This window comes from Falco naumanni, chromosome 2, assembly GCF_017639655.2.
Source record: "Falco naumanni isolate bFalNau1 chromosome 2, bFalNau1.pat, whole genome shotgun sequence".
NCBI lineage: Eukaryota > Metazoa > Chordata > Aves > Falconiformes > Falconidae > Falco > Falco naumanni.
The window spans coordinates 118,927,170-118,946,865 of NC_054055.1; the positions used below are offsets into that span (position 1 = coordinate 118,927,170).

The window sequence follows — 19,696 nt, forward strand, 5'->3', positions numbered from 1 at the left end:
GGTCCTGAATATGTGCAATGGCTTAAGTACTCTCAAACTATATCCTCCTCTACTGTGAGTTATGCTACATCCTCCAGATGGTGCTAGTAGATTCAACTAACTGGGAAGCCAGAGGACAGACCCCACCAGTGAAAAAAAAATATAAAAATAATCAAAGCTAAGAGAGGATATTGTACACCTCAGCTTCTTCCATGTAATTCCTCACTAGGTCCCCTGCCCCACTAAGCAGTAGGCACATTTTCTTTAGTTTTTCTTTTGCTGACAGTATAGTTGCAGCACCCTTTCCTGCCACCTTTAACATCTCTTACTTTCCAGCTGCTGCTGAGCTTGAGCTTTCCCAGATCTCTATCTATGCTCTCAAATACTGTCTCCATGTTCATCCTGCTTCAATCTGCTGTGGACCCCTTTTGTGCATCTGAGGTTCAGTGAGGAATTCCCTGTTCTTCCATGCTGTTGGAATGACCTGTTGGACCTCCTGCACGTTGCAGGAAACATTTATTATAGTCTGAAGAGGTTTCTCTTGAAGATCAAACACCGGTCTTCAGCTCCTTTGCCCACCAGCACAGTCTCCCCCATGAGAACATCACAAGCAGATCCCCAAACAAGGCAAAATTTTTCTTCGACCAGGGTTATGATTCTACCATCAGTCCTGACCACTCTCCTCAGTATTTCAAATCCCAGTCTCAAAGCTGCTTCAGCCAACAGTACCATTGACTGTTACATCTTCAACCAGTTCTTCTTTGTTTGTGTGTAACAGGCTAAGTAGAGAATCTTCCCTAGTCAGCCCATGATCACCTGCATCAACAAATTGTCTTCAATATACCCTAGACATCTCCTGGATGGTTTACACCCAGCCCCATTGCTCTTTCAGCAGATACCAGGGTGGCTGAAGTCTCCCATGAATGTCATAGCCTGCAATCATGAGGCTTCTCCCAGGTGCCTAAAGAGGGCTTCATCTACTTTTTGATCAAGCCAGCAACAGCAGACACTTAATAGTTTTGATCTGTCCTCTTAACATTATCCATGAACTCTTAACTAGCTTGTCACCTCTTAAGGGTAACACTCCATGCATTCTAGCTACTCTTCTGTAGACCACTATCCCTGTCCCACCTTCTCAGCCTGCCTTTCCCAAAAGACATGAATCCAGGCTAATCACACTACTCCAGTCATTCAAACTATCCCACCACATAGCTGGAACCCCAGTGAGATCATGTCTGCAGTTGTGCTCACTTGTGCTGCCTTCATAATGGGAGAGAAAACAAACTCTCCCATCATCTCCTCCTTGGACACTTCTTTATTGCTCCTCATGTCTTCCCTCCAGATTAAAGAAAAAAAAATCTGAGGATGTCCCAACATACCTAGTTTATTTAAAGCCCTCCTCACAAGTTCTGCTATTAGATAATAAACTCCCACCCTACTTCATCAGATGGACCCTCTCTCTAGCTCAGCAGTCTGTTTCTCAGGAAGAGCTCAGTGATCAGGAGTCAAAGTCCTACTTCCAACACCAGCCAGACGCATTCACTCCTACCAGAGTCTTTCTCTCTCACTGGGATAGGCACCCAGGCTGTGGGCTCTGCACTCACGTCTTACACTTTTGCCCTGAGAGTTCTTTAGTCACTCTTGATAATGCTCAGGGTGACCCTTGGCAGAATCATCAGTGAACACATTGGTATCTGCAAAACACAACACTCAAAAGACCAGACTTGGTCTCTCCAAAACATCCTGGATCCAACGGCCCAGAAAGGGGGAAAGAACTCAAGACATCCAGTCCACAGATAGGGTGTCTCCAAACCCCACAAGAAACTCTCTCTGATAACAATCACCCTTCTTTTCTTTCCAACACTAGGTCCTTCACACAAAACAGGAGACTTAAGATGCACAAAACCAGGTGCACAGATATGATGAAACCACTAAGCAGTATCAGCTTCCTCCATCTGATAATTATAAGTGCTGAGACTACTACTCCCCAGCAGTACAAATCCCAGCTAGCCATCAGCAAGCTTTCTTAAACAGGAAGAAAAAAAAAAAAGCTGTGTCACATCTCAGCTGGTACTTGTTTGAAAGGCAATCAAAGTATCACTGTGCTGATAGGCCTAGCAGATACTGCTGAATGCATGACCTCTGGAATTCACAAATCAGAATTTTATCCTGCACGTTACCAAAAGCAATAGCTGACTAAGGCATTTTCGCAAGCAAGTCCTTCGCCATTAGTTCGAGTATTACATAAAGATCCAGAAGTTAGCCCTAACTGCTGAACTCTCAGTGATTGTGAATTCACACCTGATCCTTCAGGCATTTCACAGCCTTTACACCAGCCAGCACACAAAAGCTCCAACGGTCAGCCAGAACCTACATATTAACTACAGAACTGAATGGCACACGTGTTGGAATGATGGCCAACTCAGCTGGCTATATGAAGCAATGAAGATATAAATTAAGAATTAACATATGTCCATGCCTATATTTATAGGCTTGTGCAGTACCACAGCAGTACTTAATTGTTTTGTTATACAGTAACTTAGTTTTCCACACCTATGTACTTTCTGTTCTTCCCGCCCTACTGCACCTCTCAGACCCAACTTCTCCACTCATTGTTAACAATGTCTTGTTTGCCTTGATCTATGGACTCTGAGAAACAATTAATGTCCATTTCTGAATTTCACAATTACTCTTTATGTTCAAATATAAGGTCTAATAAAACGCGATCACATTTAAGTTACAATTCCTAGAACTAAGCCATATTTTACCTACTCAGAAGCATGGGTGAAGGCAAGAAGGATTTCTGAACTGTTTGGTCAATAATGGCCAATATAGTCAGAGTGAAAAGTACAGAGATTGCTTTTCTTTGTCTCAGGCAAGTAAGTTCATTCAGTATAAACACAAGACAGTTTAAGAAATCAACAAAAACAATTTTGTAACATATACTACCAGAAATGCTAGCTGGTATTGACAGGATGAAATGATGGCCATTTAAAGGCGTGCCATTCCAAAAGCAGGGTCCATGAAATTCCTATTAAACTTCAGCAAGACTGGAATTTTTAGCACAACTAACATCCCCTTACTCAGGATAACTTAAACAGACTATAAGGCATTTCAGCCATTTTTGAGGGAACAAAGCTAACAGAAAAATACCACTGCATTAATATCTTTAATAGGATACTGCTTTTACATAGGAAGATTAAAGAAAAAATTGCAAGTCAAGCAGAAATGGACATTGCTCCAACTTTAAATGGAAAAAAGAACATGGCATGCTCAAAAAAACCTGCCCACTGTATTTGGTGGTATGAGCATACACAGTCTTTAGAGAAAGCTCAATGATAAACTGGCAAAAAATCCTGTGCAAGCAAAAATTCTATATTGCTTAAAATAAACACCTGGTATCAGGATCTGGGGGTGGCGGGGGTGGGTTTTGTTTTTCTGTGAAATTATTTGTAAGGAAGATTCTGACATTCTGCTAAGCATACAGCAGCAGTTGTAAGCGTTCAGCATTCCTTGCCCCCAGAACCATACCTTCTACGCTGGAATTAGAAAACCATCAAAAACTGGTCAGGAACACTGACTTATGTGATGTCTTTCGAGCTGAAGGGAGAAGACTGCCAATCCCTAGGAAAACCTCAATTCCCCTAAGCAGACCACTCCTTTGCTTTTTATATGCTGTCTTCCCACACACCACCTACTCCAGGAAAAGCTGAGGTCTGGGGGAAGAGACGGGCTGTACTTTGCACTACGTGAACTAGCAAGGCCTCGAGTAAGTTCAGAAAGACAGCTAAACATTAACTTCACATTTTCAGTGACTTGTAAAGTTCCAGTGTTATCTGCCAATATTTAACAACTGCAGCCGTACAATGGAATAGAAAGCCAATGTATTTTGTCAGGAACAGCAAACCAGAGAACACAGTGCCTAAATCCCAGCTGTCCCTGACAGGACCTGATGAGTTACCAGTTACACTGGGAAGTTATGTGATGCCTGCTGCCCTCTGCACTGCTGACACTGCTGCCTTTTTTTTTTTTAGCTCTTAAGGCCATCCTCCACTGCAATCTATTCCAGGAAGTTAACCCTTCTTGTCCAGGAACTGCCTCAAGACAGTAAGCCTAGATAACCAACAGCCAAGCATATGAATGCTGTATAATAGCTACTGGATTTACAGCCAAGCTTCATTTTCCCCATCTGTCACACTGCCACTCGGCTCCGTGCTGTAAGGGACTGGTCTTAGGAACTCAGTGAGCTAACAGAAGGAATGCAGGCAAATCTTTAAGAAATTCTCCATAATGTATTATTTATATTAGGAGATAACAATGAGATCCAATTTTAAAAGTAAGCTTTTAGCAGTCAAATGGCTTTACAGGAAAAACTTATTGCAGACTGTACTTTTAACCTTAATAGAGACTTCCAACTACTTCTACTTTTCTTCCAGGGCTAGTGCCTACAGTATACTAGCTCCTGCCTACCCATGCACAACAAGTGAGGCTCAGTTAGACTGAAAGGGACTGCTGGAGGTTATCCAACCCCATCCCCGAAAAGCAGAGCCAACTTTGAAGTCGGATAAAGTTGCTCAGGGTCACACCATAGTCGGATTCTGAACAGTTTGAAGGACAGAGATTCCACAACCTGTTTCAGTGCTTCATTCTCCATGTGGGAAAACATATTGCTAACAGGTTATGAGAATTCTCCCGCAGCTTGCGTCTGCTGCCACTTATCCTTTCCCTGTGCATAGCTAAGGAGAGTGTGTCTTTGTTTTCTCTTTCACCTCTATTAAGCAAACATAGCCTGCGATTAGGATCCTGTGCTTCAGCTTTGAGAAAAGTTAAGTCTAATCAAACTTGCCTCTCATTCCCCTTCCATACATTATGTACTACTGACCTCCTACCTTAGCGGCCTTCCACAGACTTGTCCTATGTACTTGCAGCAATCAACTCGGGACCCCTTTTCTGAGCAGTCTCAAACTGAGGTGACACCATAAGCCCTTTTCCTCACTTCAGTTTTTACCTCATTTGCAGCCACATCAATTTATCACACCTAAGCCATGCCTCTTGAGTCTTGGAAAACACAGCTTTAAAGTAGCTCTCAAAACACACGAAAAGACCTTCCCCAAAAGTTCCAGTGTCCCATAGCCCTCACCTTTTTCTGTAAAGCTGAACACTCTCAGCAGAATCTTTTGAAAAAGTCTTACATTAAGCTTACATTAAGACTATTTCTTAATAACAGATTACGTTCTGATTTGACAGAATGTTTAACAGAAATTTAAGTTAAGAAATGCTCATGTGCATCAACTGTGATAATCTGGTTTTGTCAAAAGCCTTACTATTTTATAGCCGTTGAACTCAGCACTTGTTATACACAGAATCATAGAATGATTTGAGTCAAAAGGGACCTTAAAGCCAGTCTAGTTCCAATGCCCTGCCGTAGAAGCTATGTGCAGAAGCTTAAACTACCCCTGATACCACAAGCTGCTGAAACACAACCATGCAGAACTTGGTATACTTCCTATACAGGATGTCCTGGATAAATGGGTATATTACACTTGCCATTTACCAGAGGTAGACTATTTTATGCTACCTCAGCTACATATTAACACATTGAATCTTTCAAGAGGAAGCATCTACATCTCCTATGAAGTGATTAACAGTATGGTCACAGCCATCAAATGCTCATGCTTGATTTCTCTAGATCTATAGTGCCTCTTTAAATGTTAAGAGTACCTTAATGAAGTCATAACAACATTTCTTCTGTTTCAAGGAAGTTTACCCTTTGAAGTCAAAAGTGCATGGAAGAGTTTAAAGCACAGAAATAGTGTGAAGGTTAAGGGCTAAGCAGTAGGTTTTTGTAAATATTGGTAGTATTTGCAATATAAACACGTTCAAAAACAGAATTAAGCCTAACAGCTTTTGAACTTTGCTTCTCCAACCTCTGGTAATAATCTTTAACACAGTTTACTGTGGAAAGGGCCAATGGGTGATGTAGGAGAAATTAAGAATGAATTTTGGGGGAAAAATTACTCCAAGTTAATACAAATCAAAAGGCTTCCCCCCCCCCCCCCAGTTACTCTGAAGAAATTCCTTGCATTTGATGTAATTGAATTTACGCTTAAGTAAACTTACCGTTGTTCTATCAGATTATGTACAATGAAAAGAAATTAAGTAAAACTAGTTACCCAACTTAAACGTAACCTCAACCTTCTCACATTCTATGTCCAGCACGCCTTCATCCAACAGGCTGTGCTTGTCCCAGCAGTAATTAGTGTTCAGCTTAACCATACGCAGCATGGGTGGTATTGAAAGTAAAAAAGCAGCAACAGAACTGGGCAAAGAATGCCTACGCAAAAGAGGCTTAACAAAAATTTAAATCAAACACTAATTTGTAATTTTACAGCTCAAGGGCTAGTGAAAATAACAGATCCAAAACTAAGTAACTAAATCATCAAGCTAGCACAGTGTGTTTCTTCCGCTCATCTGTACACACATCAGCTGGGGAGACCCGTTTGACTAGCCTAAAAAACATACTTGCTGAATGTAAAGGCTAGAGATTGCCATTTCAGTGCCTTCAAACTCTGCATGTGCCACTGCGTTACAGTGACAGCAGTAGCACCTTCTAAGTATTTAAAATAACAGTCACTTAAGGAAAACATCCTGTTCAAACTAATTCCAGGAAGACACCAAGGACAAATTTAAAAGCTATCATGTTATACCAGCCTTGACTAATAGAAAAAGAGAAAACAATGATCCCCTGTACAGATACAAAGGTATCTTAAATGCTAGATAATGAAAACCTGATACAGGGGAACGGAGCAAAATCAGCAAGAGCCATGTACTCCTGCAGGTAATCCTAGTACACCAGTCAACTCAAAGTACAAGCTACACTTAACTAGCTTTCATGCTGAGAACACAAAACCATGCTATTTTAAGTATCACAAAATTAAAATTGCTTTTACTTCTGTACACTACTTGAAAAAACTGGAAAAAAGCACAACTATTGATCAGATGAATGCAGTATCAATAAAAGGATAGTCTGCAAGTTTGTTATTTTTCACTACCTGAATAGTGACTTTCTTGATAAAATGCTGATGTTAAACTTAACCTACGCAGTTCCCCACACTTGGGAAAACACAAGTATAGAGGACAGAGATTTCAAGACTTTGGAAGTTTTTCATTCTTGCTGCTCATTTTATTCTATTGATTACCCAGTGACAGACCAAATTTTGAATTCACATGTAAAACAGTTCCAAGTCTAAAAGTTAATTACCTGAAAAGCACAAGGGGAAAAATAACTCTTGAAGCATTCATCTATTGAGTTTGTTCGGTGTTTTTACTTTGACTTGGACGTTGTCACGCTATGCCTTGTAGCTCCACACCACGAGCCTGTGTACTGAATTGTGTGGCAATCATCCGCTGGCCCAGCTTTTTCAGAACCAAGGTAAATACTAGCCATGAGCCCCCTCAAGTCCTACTCATACATATCTACACCTCTTTTTAACCCACTATTTTACACTCTCACCATCTTTTCACACACAGGGGAGTATGACAAGCTTTTATGTAACAGCTTGTTCATCTACTACATTTTTCGTCTAATCTGTAGACGGAAACACAGTAATCGCTTGCCCTGACATTGCCTTTACTGCACATTCTGCTGTTTAATTGCTTCTCATCTATTTCCTTGCATTTTATCCACATTGAGCTATTTCCATCTTTTCTTTCTTAGCCATTCTTGGCATGTCTTCCCAGACTTACATGATACTCTCTTCTAGGCAATCCATTTGCTTTCTAATCAGGAATAGTGAACAGTGTTAATGACCCCTCTACCTCTAACAAGAAAGCTTGATCAACCCATCTCATGCCTAATCCAATAATTCATCATCCTCTTGATCCTCTGAATAAAAATACATTACTGCATTTCAAATAGCTCTGATCTGAGGCAGTGAACACAACTGTCCTTCAAACTCATACTTTTCAAAAATCTTGTTTTAGATAGGCTAACACTACCAAAAAACCCATACAAAACCCCACATGGAACCATAGAATGGTTTGGGTTAGAAGGTAAAGATGATATATACCTCCTCCTCTTCAAACAACAAAACCTAACAACACATGGCATGAAAAAACAGTAATAATCAAGTAATCACACCTACAGACAATTTTCACTAATTAACAAAAACTGGCCATTCAGTTCCTAATTATCAAGTCCCTAAGAAAATTCCTTACAGGAACTTCTGCATTAGTATCTATGTACCAGTCAGTATAACAGTCATAAGGATTAAAAAAAAAAGTTCAAATAATCCTGATTCAATACAAGGCATTCATTCAAAGCTGGAAACAAAAGGTCCAAGTATAAACATAAACAGTGCCAGAGCAAAGTAACCTGTCATCACACAGCTCGGCTTTAAGAGGCAATGTATCAGGACTCCAGAGCAAGCAGACAACACACAAAACCTCAGCACTCTCACTTCTTTGCAGCCTGACCTAGCCAGCCTGTAGCCACACATTCCGATAAAGCACTCTGGACAAAGTCACGTTCAACTACGGGACTGCAGGTCAACCTACCTCCAAAGCAACAATCTGGTGTGACATGGAATGGAAAGTAATACTCTTCAACAGGTAACAGAATCAACACTAAAAAAGGACAACGTTTACTGACAGCCCTGCAAGTAGTTGGCACTTAGCAGGACTACCTTCTACCAGTTTGGACACCAGGTTGTGTACTTCTCTTGCCCTACTTCTATTCACTACTGATTTTGACTCTAAAAATTGAGATTGAGACTTTCTAAAGCTTCTCAAGTTTTTCTCTGAGCTCCACAAGTGCTACTCATTAGCCCCACACGCTGCTTCCTGAAGCAACACACCCTCAATTCCTTTCCCTTTTCACAGCAGATGCATTTACTTTGGTGATTTTTGCATACCTGAAAAGCTCTACCTGAAAGGTAATCAGCTGGTACAGATGCCCTGTAAAGGCAACATATTTCTGTTTTTCCTGCTACAGAAAAGTTCTCTGTTTCCCAGTATCATCCTGGGATGAATACTACATAAAGGGGATAGGAAAGAGAACAACCTAGATTTGGCCATATTTCTAAACAGGACACTTGACTAAGAAATAAATCCTGCTAGAGCCTTCTTTTGTTCAGTATCAAACAATCTTCATATTCCGTGACATTAAGTTATTTAAGGAGGCAAGAATTCAAGAAACTGTTCAATCTTTATGTAGCTCAAGCGGCTAAACAACCATCATAACTCTTTTACAATATTCAATGCATTCACATCCTAACAACTCAAGTAACATTACATTTCACTTCCATGTATACAGGATGGGAGTTCTTGCACACCAGAAGCCCAAGTACTGGCATCCTCACTTTTCATTCATCCTAAAATTTACGATTACTGTAAACCTGCTTTCACCCTGTCCATGCAAGTTTTATAACCACTTCTCTCAGAGCAACTTCAACTTGCACTATTTCCATGCAGTGCTACCGATAAATATTAGACAAGACAAATCTCAATTTAAATAGCTGTCAAGAATTATAAGCCTATACAACAGATTTTATTAAAATGTTAGCATCTGTATTTTGTTGGTTTGTAGTTATTTTACATAAGCACCACAGTTTCACAGTGATCTTGAACAGGACAGAGCTACCACAACACAACAGAGCTAAAAACTGTTCCAAAACAGCACACCTCATATTACACCACATTATCCTGAAGAACAGCCTTAAACTTCTGGCTTTTTTTTTTGCTTTGCTAATTATCAAACAGCCTAGGTTTAACTCTCCATTTGAAGTTACACTGTTTTTTCTACCAGTGCAGTTGCTTTGTTTCAAACGCTGCCCTGCCTAGTACATAGTTTACCAACATTCCATTCCCTCTAACTTTTCAAATACCTTCTATAGTTTTCCTACTCCTTCTCTTACTGTTGTCGTATTGGCTCACCTAACACCTTTTTAAAAGTGCATTTCTCTCCATACCACTTTCAAAAACATAAATGCACATTCAGAGGGGAATTTCTAAACTATCATTTCCTTATACATACAAGGAGGAAAAAGTGGTGGTGTCTTTTTGACCACTCTGCCACGCTTTCCCAGTTCCTTGTTCTCTTGACCTCATACTTTTGTCATGACTTAACCTGGAAATCATAAAAAGAAGTTTCCAGTCCAATAGACTGTTCTGGTCAATAATTACTTGGGAATTTCCCTTTTTTTAATTTGCAACTCCTTTTCTGTATGTAGTGCACTGTATACTTGTATTATCCACATCTTTATAATTCAACCTTCCCAGCTCCGCTACAGGCTGAAATTCTTGTACTCCAGGATGATTTAAGAAAAAGAAAAAAATCAGTGGGAATTTAAAAACATATCTACAAACACCTCTTTTTCTAGCCTTACTGAGAAGCTTAACATAAGCAACGAAAAATGGAAAAAAAATCCTCAATGAAGTCTCCAAAAAATACATCTTCCACGTTTTTCTTTTCTATTCACCTCACTTCAAAATTTTGCTTAGTTTTTACTTCATACTTACACTCCAAAAAACTTCGCAAAAAACTTACCACTGTGTGCAAACTAACAAGGCACTCTAATTGCAAGGAATTCATCATCTAGTAGCATACGTGAAAAATATTTACCACGATGTATACCAAGTTATTTTATAGATTCAAGGGTACAATGATGCTTCTTACGAATGCCATATATCTCCCCTAGTTCAAAGCTATGCTGAATTTGAGCGTATAAATTTACTACATACTTCATGGCATCACACACTATTCAACCACAAAGCAGAAAAAGTACATGCAAGATGAATCCAATAGTCTCGACTTCCTAAGAAGAGCGGGATTTATTAAAAGCAGGTCTACTTTTATGCAAAAATCCAGAAGTTGCTGTTATTTCAGAGTCCACATATGTTTTGTCTCTTCCTTCTCCCTTCAGTTTTTTCGTTTGAAAAGTGTTGGGCCGTTTTTGCAATATTTCTCTGAGAATTACAGATTGAGTAAGTAATCATTTCCAGCAGTCAAGTCAAAATGATTGCATAAAAATTCATTTGATTTTATAGGGAAATTACCAGTTTGTTGGTTTGAGGGATTTTTTTGTGGTGCTGTTTTCAGCTCTTCCTGTTGCCAGCACTATCAGAACTGGCACCCAGTAGGAAGAACGGTCTGCAGTTTTGGGTTCATCATACTCAAAATGTATTCACAAGCATTCTTAAAAGGCAGTCTTTATATTACTTTCCCTTCACACTCACCTGTGACAATTACAGAGATAATTAAAGCAATTGTGGGAAGTTTTGCGGGTGGAAAAAGTAAAAACAAAGATACTGATGAAAAATCATCTTCCCCTGCTCCACACCTTACAGTCCTAAAGTCGCTGCTATTTTAAGTTTCCCCTTTTATCCATAAATAATACTTCAAAATTTTGCACTTGAAAGAGAACATTACTTCAACACAACTTTCCCACTTTTGGCAGATGTTCTGAAGAGTTGGAAGTCAAGTTCGCATGTGTCAAAAGGAATCTGGGAAGACAGACATCTGAATTACGCTCATCAAGACTAAAATAGTAAGCTACTCGCATGACACTGCTCTGAACTTCATTGTTACTATTATCTTCACATTTACATGTAAAAATAGCTTGGCAAGGTTAAGTCAAGTCTGCAATTTCACCTTTTTAAATCACAAAAGAGCAGCAATCACCCTGAAAAAAGGGAAGAGGAAAAAATCCCACTAGCGCAAGAAGTTTGCCCATCCTATGGAAACTAAGCATTCAAGCCTTAAGGTTTTGAAATGTGGCGCCTTCTTAATATTGAAAAATTAGCAATAATCATCTTTACTGAAAGTTACATCATTGCCAGAGGGGGGAGACTATTACATGCAAGAGCACAATCTTAGAGCAGCAGTGCCTCAACTCCCTCCCTGAAAAAGCATTTCTCTGATACTACACAACTGTTTTATAGTGGCACGCCTTGCAAGTTCCTCGGTATTTTCTTTTTTTTTTCCACATGAACCTCCGGGGACTACCTCCTCTAACTTGTTCCTCCCTCCTTCAAGAGGGAAAGGACACAGCGCGTCCTATAATACAACATCCCTGCCAACTACTCATTGCTGCATTGGGAATACAACAGCAGGATGATGGGGTTTGATGTGCTCTTGCCCAAGTCCACTCCCCCCCCCCCCTCATGTTCCACTGCTGTAAAAGTGACACTAGATTGCACGCAATAAGAAAAAAAAGACAGATAAAATCCTGCTGGGATTTAGTTCCCAACTGCTATGCCGCTTGCTTGCTTTCCACAGGAAAAAGCGGGGTGGGGGTGGTATTTTCCGACGAGTGGTCACGGGAGCCCATCACCGCAGTGTCCCCGGAGTAGCTGCTCAGGGTGTAGAGCACGCAGATCCCTTCTCACAGGAGGAGCGCTGCGACCTAAACCCGTAAGCCTACGGCTAACCGGCACCGGTTTCAGCCCACTTAAGGGGGGAACAACGATGCAAGGCAACGGAGACAAAAAAATCCCCCCGCCCCAAGCGCGGCCGGGGCGCACGGAGACCCACCCTCCCCTCGGGCTACAGCGGGGAGCAGCGCCGAGCTCCCGCAGACGGGCGGAAGCCGCCGCTCGGGACGGGAATTCCGGCCGCTGACCTGCCGCCCGCCCGGCGGGAAGCCCCGGCCCGGATAAACTTCCCCCGCCGCCCTGCGGCCGCCTCAGGCGGGCGGCACCGAGCCCACGGCCGGAGGAACTCGGAGGCTGCCGGCGGCGGCTCCCGCCCCAGGCAAGGGACCCCAACGGCCGGCACAGCGGCCCTCCCCGCCGCGGCCTCCCGGGACGCCCGGCGCTCGCTCCTAGCGGCGCCGGGCTCAAGGCGCGACAGGGGGGGAGCTTCTCGGGGAGAGGGCGGGGGAAGGCGCCCGGGGGTCTCCAGGCGCCGGTCCCCCCCCCAAAACCCCCTCCTGCCCCGGGGGAAGCTTCCGCGATCGCCAGCCGCCTCCCCCCGCCGCGGGGCGGCCAGCAGGTCAACCGCCACCCCGCCGGGCGCGCACGCAAAGTTTCCCTCAACTCGGCCGAGTCCCCCGGAGCTACCCAGGCTCGGGTTTCTCTCCTCCTCCACCCGCCCCCTCGCCCTGCCCCGGCCGCCAACGGGAAAAAGTTTCACTTACTACAGCAGAAGCGAGAGAAAACCAGCCCCAGCAGCCCCAGCCCCGGCGGTACCGCCGAGCGAAGCCGCCGCCGCTGCTGCCGCCTTCGCCGCTGCCGCTGCCACCACCACCACCACCGCGGGGAGGCACCGCCACCGGCCGCTGGAAAAAGTTCCCGGCGGGCTGGAGGAGCTGGCGAAAGGGGGAAACCAGCGGCAGCCTCCGCAGCGGCTTCGGCCCCTGCCATGCTCCGGGCTCCGGGCTCGGCTCCCAGTCGCCGCCGCTACGACGCCCTCCCGCTCCCCGATCAGCCGCCGCCTCCCCGCACCGGGTGCGTGTGTCACTGAGCAGGGAGGCGCTGCGCGCCGCTCCCCGCCCTCCTCAGAGCGGGCCACACCACCCCGCCGCGGGGAGGGGGGGAGGGAGGCGTGTGCCGTGCGTGCCTACCTCGACCCTCGCCCCGCCAGCTCTCTACCCCCTCCCCCCCCGCCCCGCCGCAAGTCGCCTCGCCCCCCGCCTCTCCCGGCCCGCTCTGTGAACTCACAGACGCGCCCGAGGAACGGGGAGGGAGGGGTTCCCCTTGGCAACGCGGGCGGCTGGTGGGAGGGGGTGCCACTTCATCCTCCCCCGGGGGGGCTGTTGGTACGGCCCGGCCCGCCCCGCCCCGCCCGCCACCGCCCCGAGCGTGGTCGGGGGCGCCGCGCTCCCCGGCGGGCCGGCCTGACTCACCGCCCGGCCCCCGCGCCCGCCCTCACCCCTCGCCTCGCCCGCCCCTCCCGGCCCGCTTCGCCCCTGCGGGGAGAGGGAGGCTCCGCCACGCGTCCTCCCACAGCCGCTGTCCGGCGCATGCCGGCCGCGGGCCCCGCCGAGGCAGCGGGAAGCCGGCGGGTGAGGGGCGCCGTGCGGCAGAGCGGGCGGGCGGCAGCCCCGCGGCCCGGGGGCCGCTCAGCAGCGCGTGTCCTGGCCGGGGTCCCCGGGGGGGGCCGGCCGCAGCCCGCTCAGCCAAGCGGCGGGCTCGGCGGCGGCCGGTCCCCTCGGCCCGGGGAGCGGGGGCCGGGCAGGGCCGCGCCCCCCCGCGGCGGGACGGGCCGTTTCCCTCCTCCCCCGGCCGCTGCGGGGGCCCCGGGGCAGCGGGGCGGGCGTGGGCGCCGGCCCGTGGTGTTAGCGGCGGGGGGCATTCCCGCCCGCGTCTCCTCGTGCTGGTGGGCGAACCTCCCTCCCGAGGGGTTAACGGCCGCCGCCGAGGTCGGGCAGGGGCACCCGTGCCCGCAGCACCTGCCAGCCTGGCTTGTGTAGGGCCTGGCAGCCCAGGGGGAGCAGCGTGCCGGGCAGGGCCGTGAGAAGCTGCGGACCCCATCGCTAAGCCCGCAGGAGATGACTCCACGCAAAGGCAGGCTGAGGATCTGAAACCCATCTGGGAGCAGCGAGCCCTGTGCAGAAGTCACGGAGGAATACCAAATACGGCCCTGTGCAGCCCGCGCAGAGGGGCCTCGGGGGTCCGCGGGCAGCAGCGAGGGTCTCCGTCACGCCAACGCCTGCAGGGATTCTTGGCGATGGCACAGCCTGCAGCTTTGCTCTGGGTAAGGCTGTCACCGACGAGGGCAGAGCCGCTCCAGAGAGAGCGATGATGCCTCAGCTGCAGGCGGAAACCAGCGCTGTTAAGTATGGTGGCAGGGCGAGTTGGCCACTCTCAAGGTGAAGAGGGGATTCCTGCTTTTGTCCAAGGTCCCAGGAGTCCAGCTAAGGGCTGTCTCGGAATTAGAGCAGGCTGTAACCAGGTCACAAAATCACAAGGTGACTTTTCTAGGAAATAGCGGAGTCTTTGCTGCGTCTTGGCACTGATCTGAACGTCAGTGTTGTGGGCACAATGTTAATGGATGAATCCCCAAATCAGATTTTTGATAGCAAAATAGAGACACTATTGGGTTGAGAGCCTTGCTTTGTTACAGTCTAGGCGTGCTTTTTCATTTCAGATGCACTATCCTTGCAAAACTTCAGGGAAAATACTGACAAGCTGTCTGTACCATACCTGCTGCTGAGACATCTACTGAGAGCAGGTTCCATACAAGCCCCACATTTTCTGCAGTACAGTGTAATATTTAATAATTTCCATAGATGCTGGGCATGAACAGCAGTTTCTCTCAAAGCTACGCATGGCGGAGTTTATCAGATGCTCACAATAGTATGTTCATCCGGTCTTCAGCTATGCTGAACGTTTGCCAATTAACTGGCCTCATTAATTTGTAACTGTGAAACAAAACAGAATTCAGGCGAAGCGTTACTAGAGGCAAACTGCTAGCCGTGATGGACATTTGACGTTCATCAATGTTTTGCTATGCAAACCAACGTAACTAAGAGGACTCTTGAAGTTTTGTGAAATCAGTGTAATTCTCTAAATCCTCAGCTAGTACAAGGCTGTTCTCGTGCCAGTTTGCTCTGGGACTGGGACTCGGGATTGCTCAGGTGGTACACAGGATTTTGTCCAAAAGTGCGTAAATAGGTCTCCGTGGCAGTTTGTATAAAGGGAAAAGAGAGGTTTTTCCCACTCTGCTGATAGTTTTGAAGCCTGGCCCTTCGCTCTGTTGCTAGACTCTTTGCTGTTTTGATTCCGTGGAAACCAATATATTCCACTATGCCAATAAACCTGGATAAATATAATATTGAATTACTCATTAGAGCCCAATTTTTATTTATGCTAAGAGCCTTTTTACATGGGAAAATTGCTGAGCATAATTGTAGCAGAATAATTTATACTGGTATGGCTCTGCTGATGTAACGTTTGAGGTAGATGTTTTAACTGGGTGTAATTATTCCATTTCCCTGTATAGATGAGTCCTGTATAGATAAATCCCCTTTTATAGTTAACAGTCGAAGCAAATTACATCTCATAGTTACATTTACACCAAGTTTAAGGCACTCTTAGGATGGGCAGCAAATATAATGGGGCCATAGCGTAATTGAGAGCACAACCCTTAAAATCCTATTTGTGACAACTGTAATCAAATTGTCGTCCGCTATAATATTTTCCCTTTTTCTCATGCCAAAACAACAAAAGGCATTAAGTCTGTTTAAAATAAAATGTTTTGAAGGTCTAGCACCAGAATATGTACATTGATTCATGCAAGCGAAGGAAGCAAATGCAGTTTGTCATATTTAAACAGAACTGTGCCCAGTCTGTAGGTAATATCTTCCAGTGCCAGATTCAGCACTGTTGTAATCAGGCATCCTGGGGACTTTGTGATACAAAAGGAAATTTGACTTCATGATATCAAGGCTAAATTTGGCTCCCCAATGCTTAGAACACTCCTGAAGGCATGATGCTCCAAACAATTAATCTTGCATAATATTGAATAAATGCGTATAGGACACACTAGCTCAGTTCTTGTAAATCCGTTGTTACTGGCATATTTTTTCCATAAAAAGACGGTTTTCCACAGTTGGCAGCAGTCCTGTTCAAAGGCATCTCTGAGCTGTAGAAATACAAAAGACTGTACTTTATTTCCAGTCCATATTTCCCTCTCTTTCTGGCCATTGTCCACCCACCTGCCCTTTCTACCACCCCACCCCCCTGCTCTGAAAAAAAAAAGTCCTTATCCTTAATTTAGACCGGGGTGTTTGGCAAGCCTTTACTTCTCCATTCTTAACCCTTTTGGTCATTTGAAAACAAAGTCCTGAAGCAGTGTGAAATTAACTTATATGCATAACATTTGAAGTGACGGCACAAATTCCCGCTGGAATGAAGGGCTATTCACTTCAGTGGGAATCGGCAAATAGATTTGTAGCAGAACAATGTGCTTCTCTGAAAACTCTCGCTTCCATTCGAATGCATGGGACGGGGCCTCCCTGGCGATGCTTGCACACCACCACCCGTTATGACCCTTTAAAATAAAACTACACCAAACCAACTCCAAACAAAACCCGCTCTTTTTCCACGTGCTTCTAGCTGGATGAGATATTTAGCCTGTCATTGCAGAGTTTCTGCAATTTGCTGAGAAGCGGTTGTGTTTCGGCACCATTCCTCCAGCCCAAGTCAGAATATTTGTGTCTCTGGGTGTGCCTCAGCAAAACTGCAGCCCAGAGTTGCTGTTTTCTGTGCTGTGTGGAGAAAGGTGCATGTCCAAATCCTCGTCTAGAATGCCATGGAAAAGCATCTCTGTAGGCTGTGCAGCAGGCATGATTGACAGCGGTTCCAACAAGACCAAAGAACGTGGGCTGCATATTTATAAGCACGCGTCTCCCAACCCCGTGGTGGATTCGATGCTCTGATCGTCCACAAATGTATTTGGGAAGGGCTCAGGCAGCACCCCACATTGCACAGAGGTTGGCTTATCGCTGGTAAATTATGTTTTTAACAGTGTTGGATACATTTAGGAATTCTGGGGTGGAAGGATGCTCTGTAATCATGACTTACAAATAAATGACTAAGATTAAGAATATATTGTAGGCTTGGATTATTCTCATATTTCCCAGCTCTTTGCATACCGTATAATGCAAAATGATCTGGGTTGTCATCTCATAGAAAAATCTATCATAATATTTTGATTCAAATTATAAGCAAGCTTAGCCAAGAATAACATACGTACAGTCTCATGGTATAGGATATTTTTAAAACCTATTTGCCCAGTACTTTGCTTATTAAAGATGACATACTTAAATCTTCTTTCAATCAAAGACTGTCCCTTTAAGGAGAAATCTGAGTGACTGACTCCTTCTTCATTGCAAAGTACAGTTAGAAAACTGGTTCTCTTTGCACACAGAGTGGCCTTGCTCTCACATATTTGTGCAAGAATTTTTATGTCTCAAGAAAGTCCCAAAGCTCTGTCGCCTTTTTCGCAAAAGAGTAATGCAGTTACTCCCTCCAACATTATATTTCGTACCCACGGTCAGGCGTACATGTCAGCCACTCTACAACGCAACTGAGATTCCCGTTGTCTCAGCCAAGAGGTTTAAGACTCCCAGCCAACTAAGTAAATTCCTCATTCATTTCTGACAGACAAAAAGTAATAGGTAAGGAAATGGTATGGTTCCCAGTGAGATCTCTGGTTGCCACTTACCTCGTGGAGAAAGAGGACAGAAAACTTACGGATTCCTCTCAGAAGGGTATTTGCAAGACAATGCTTCCTCTGTTTGCTTTCTGCTCTGCTCCCCTTTGCTGTAGTCTCTTGCTCTCCTCTATGCCTGTTTTCTTGCCTTTCTCCCTCTTTAACTATTTATGCACATTTATATCAAGTTATGATATTTTATACTAATAGGTGTGAAACACCCCTTAATTTGTGTGTGCCTGTATGGACAAACACACAGTTTGCTTATTTTGTTCTAAACCTACCACATTTCTTTCTAAGCACCAGCTTTAGATACTTCAAATGAGCAGAAAGAGAGCAGAGGAGAGAAAAGGGAAGGGAAGGGGTCGGGGAGAAGTGAGGAAAAAGAGAATGAGTGAGGGAGGGCTGTTACCATGACGTTTCAGAAGCAGGAGTGTAGTGGTATAGTTAGAGAGGAGTAAACCCAAAGGATCGTACCCTGAGGAGCAGGGAGTAGCTGGTGTAGCAGCAGGAGGGTGATAAATCTCGCCGCACAAGGGAGAGCCACTGACCTGCTGCTTCCTCCAGCCCTGCCTAGGGTCATGGTGACGGAGGGATAATTGCCCAAGATAGTCCTGGTTCAGCTCTGTAAGAGCATCCTTGCTCTCCCAGTAGATATTTCTCTTATGACACAAAACCAAAATGAATCTGCTTTGCTACAGGGTCAAAAAGAAGAAAGATGACTTGACTTCTGGGAAAAAAAACCAAACCAACAACCCCCCCCCACACACCACACACCAACTTATATCTCAATGAGGTCACAATTTTGTAGTGCATAACTACATCTCACAATGATATTTTCATTGTGCCAATTCACTGACATGATCCCAGCCCCAGCAGGAGGTTAGTTCTTGATTCAAGGAAAAGGGCGTTTTAACATTCATTTTAATGGGAACCTTTATTCATTTTTAGTATCAGCACTGTTACACCAGCTTCACTTAATTATGGGAGAAGAAGCAGGTTTAGAATTCCCCAGAGGAACCGGCTGTTTTTTCTTCTCAGACTTACTCTCTTCATCTTCTCAACTGCTCCTCCCTTAGTCTTTTCATTTTCCTTGAGAGTGCTTATTCTTATCCTTAGAAATGAGCACATCTTGGCGAAATTTTAACTGCTATAAATGGTGTAATCTTGTTACTTTGCTTTTCTTCTTTTGCACTGTCTTTTTCCTCTGTGGATTGGTTGTTATATGCAATGGGTTTTCCATGCGTGGGGTACACCAGCCCAAAGGCTGTGCCTGCCTGTGCCTCAGGGATACAGCTCGGGTAATGTATGAAAGATACGTCAAGGTAAAGTCACAGGGTAACGTGCTCAAATCCTGCTCTTACATCCACCATTTGTGCTTGAAACCATGTTAACTTCTGCAAATTCAAACCCCAACACTAAGATTGAAATATGCCATGGTTCACTAAGAAAAGGTCACCCTATTATACCCGTAAATTTCTGCTGTATGACGCCTGTGTACGTTGCAGGTTTTATTATGCCATTTTTTCATATCTATAAAAATTGGTGTCGGCCCGAAAA

The 19,696-nt window shown here is 44.9% G+C and overlaps 1 protein-coding gene across 6 annotated transcripts in view; it reads right to left on the minus strand.

The window, feature by feature from the left end:
• Positions 1 to 13,461, minus strand: part of NECTIN3 (nectin cell adhesion molecule 3) — a 69,630-nt gene extending 56,169 nt beyond the window's left edge. For 2 of the 6 annotated variants that reach the window (XM_040583076.1, XM_040583075.1), the window contains exon 1: positions 13,116 to 13,461. In XM_040583076.1, the coding sequence (XP_040439010.1) occupies positions 13,116 to 13,341 (226 nt within the window). In that variant the 5' untranslated portion in view covers positions 13,342 to 13,461. The remainder of the gene's footprint in view (positions 1 to 13,115) is intronic. The other 4 variants (XM_040583079.1, XM_040583077.1, XM_040583074.1 and 1 more) reach the window with 3 other exon arrangements.
• Between the last annotated feature and the right edge of the window lie 6,235 nt (positions 13,462 to 19,696).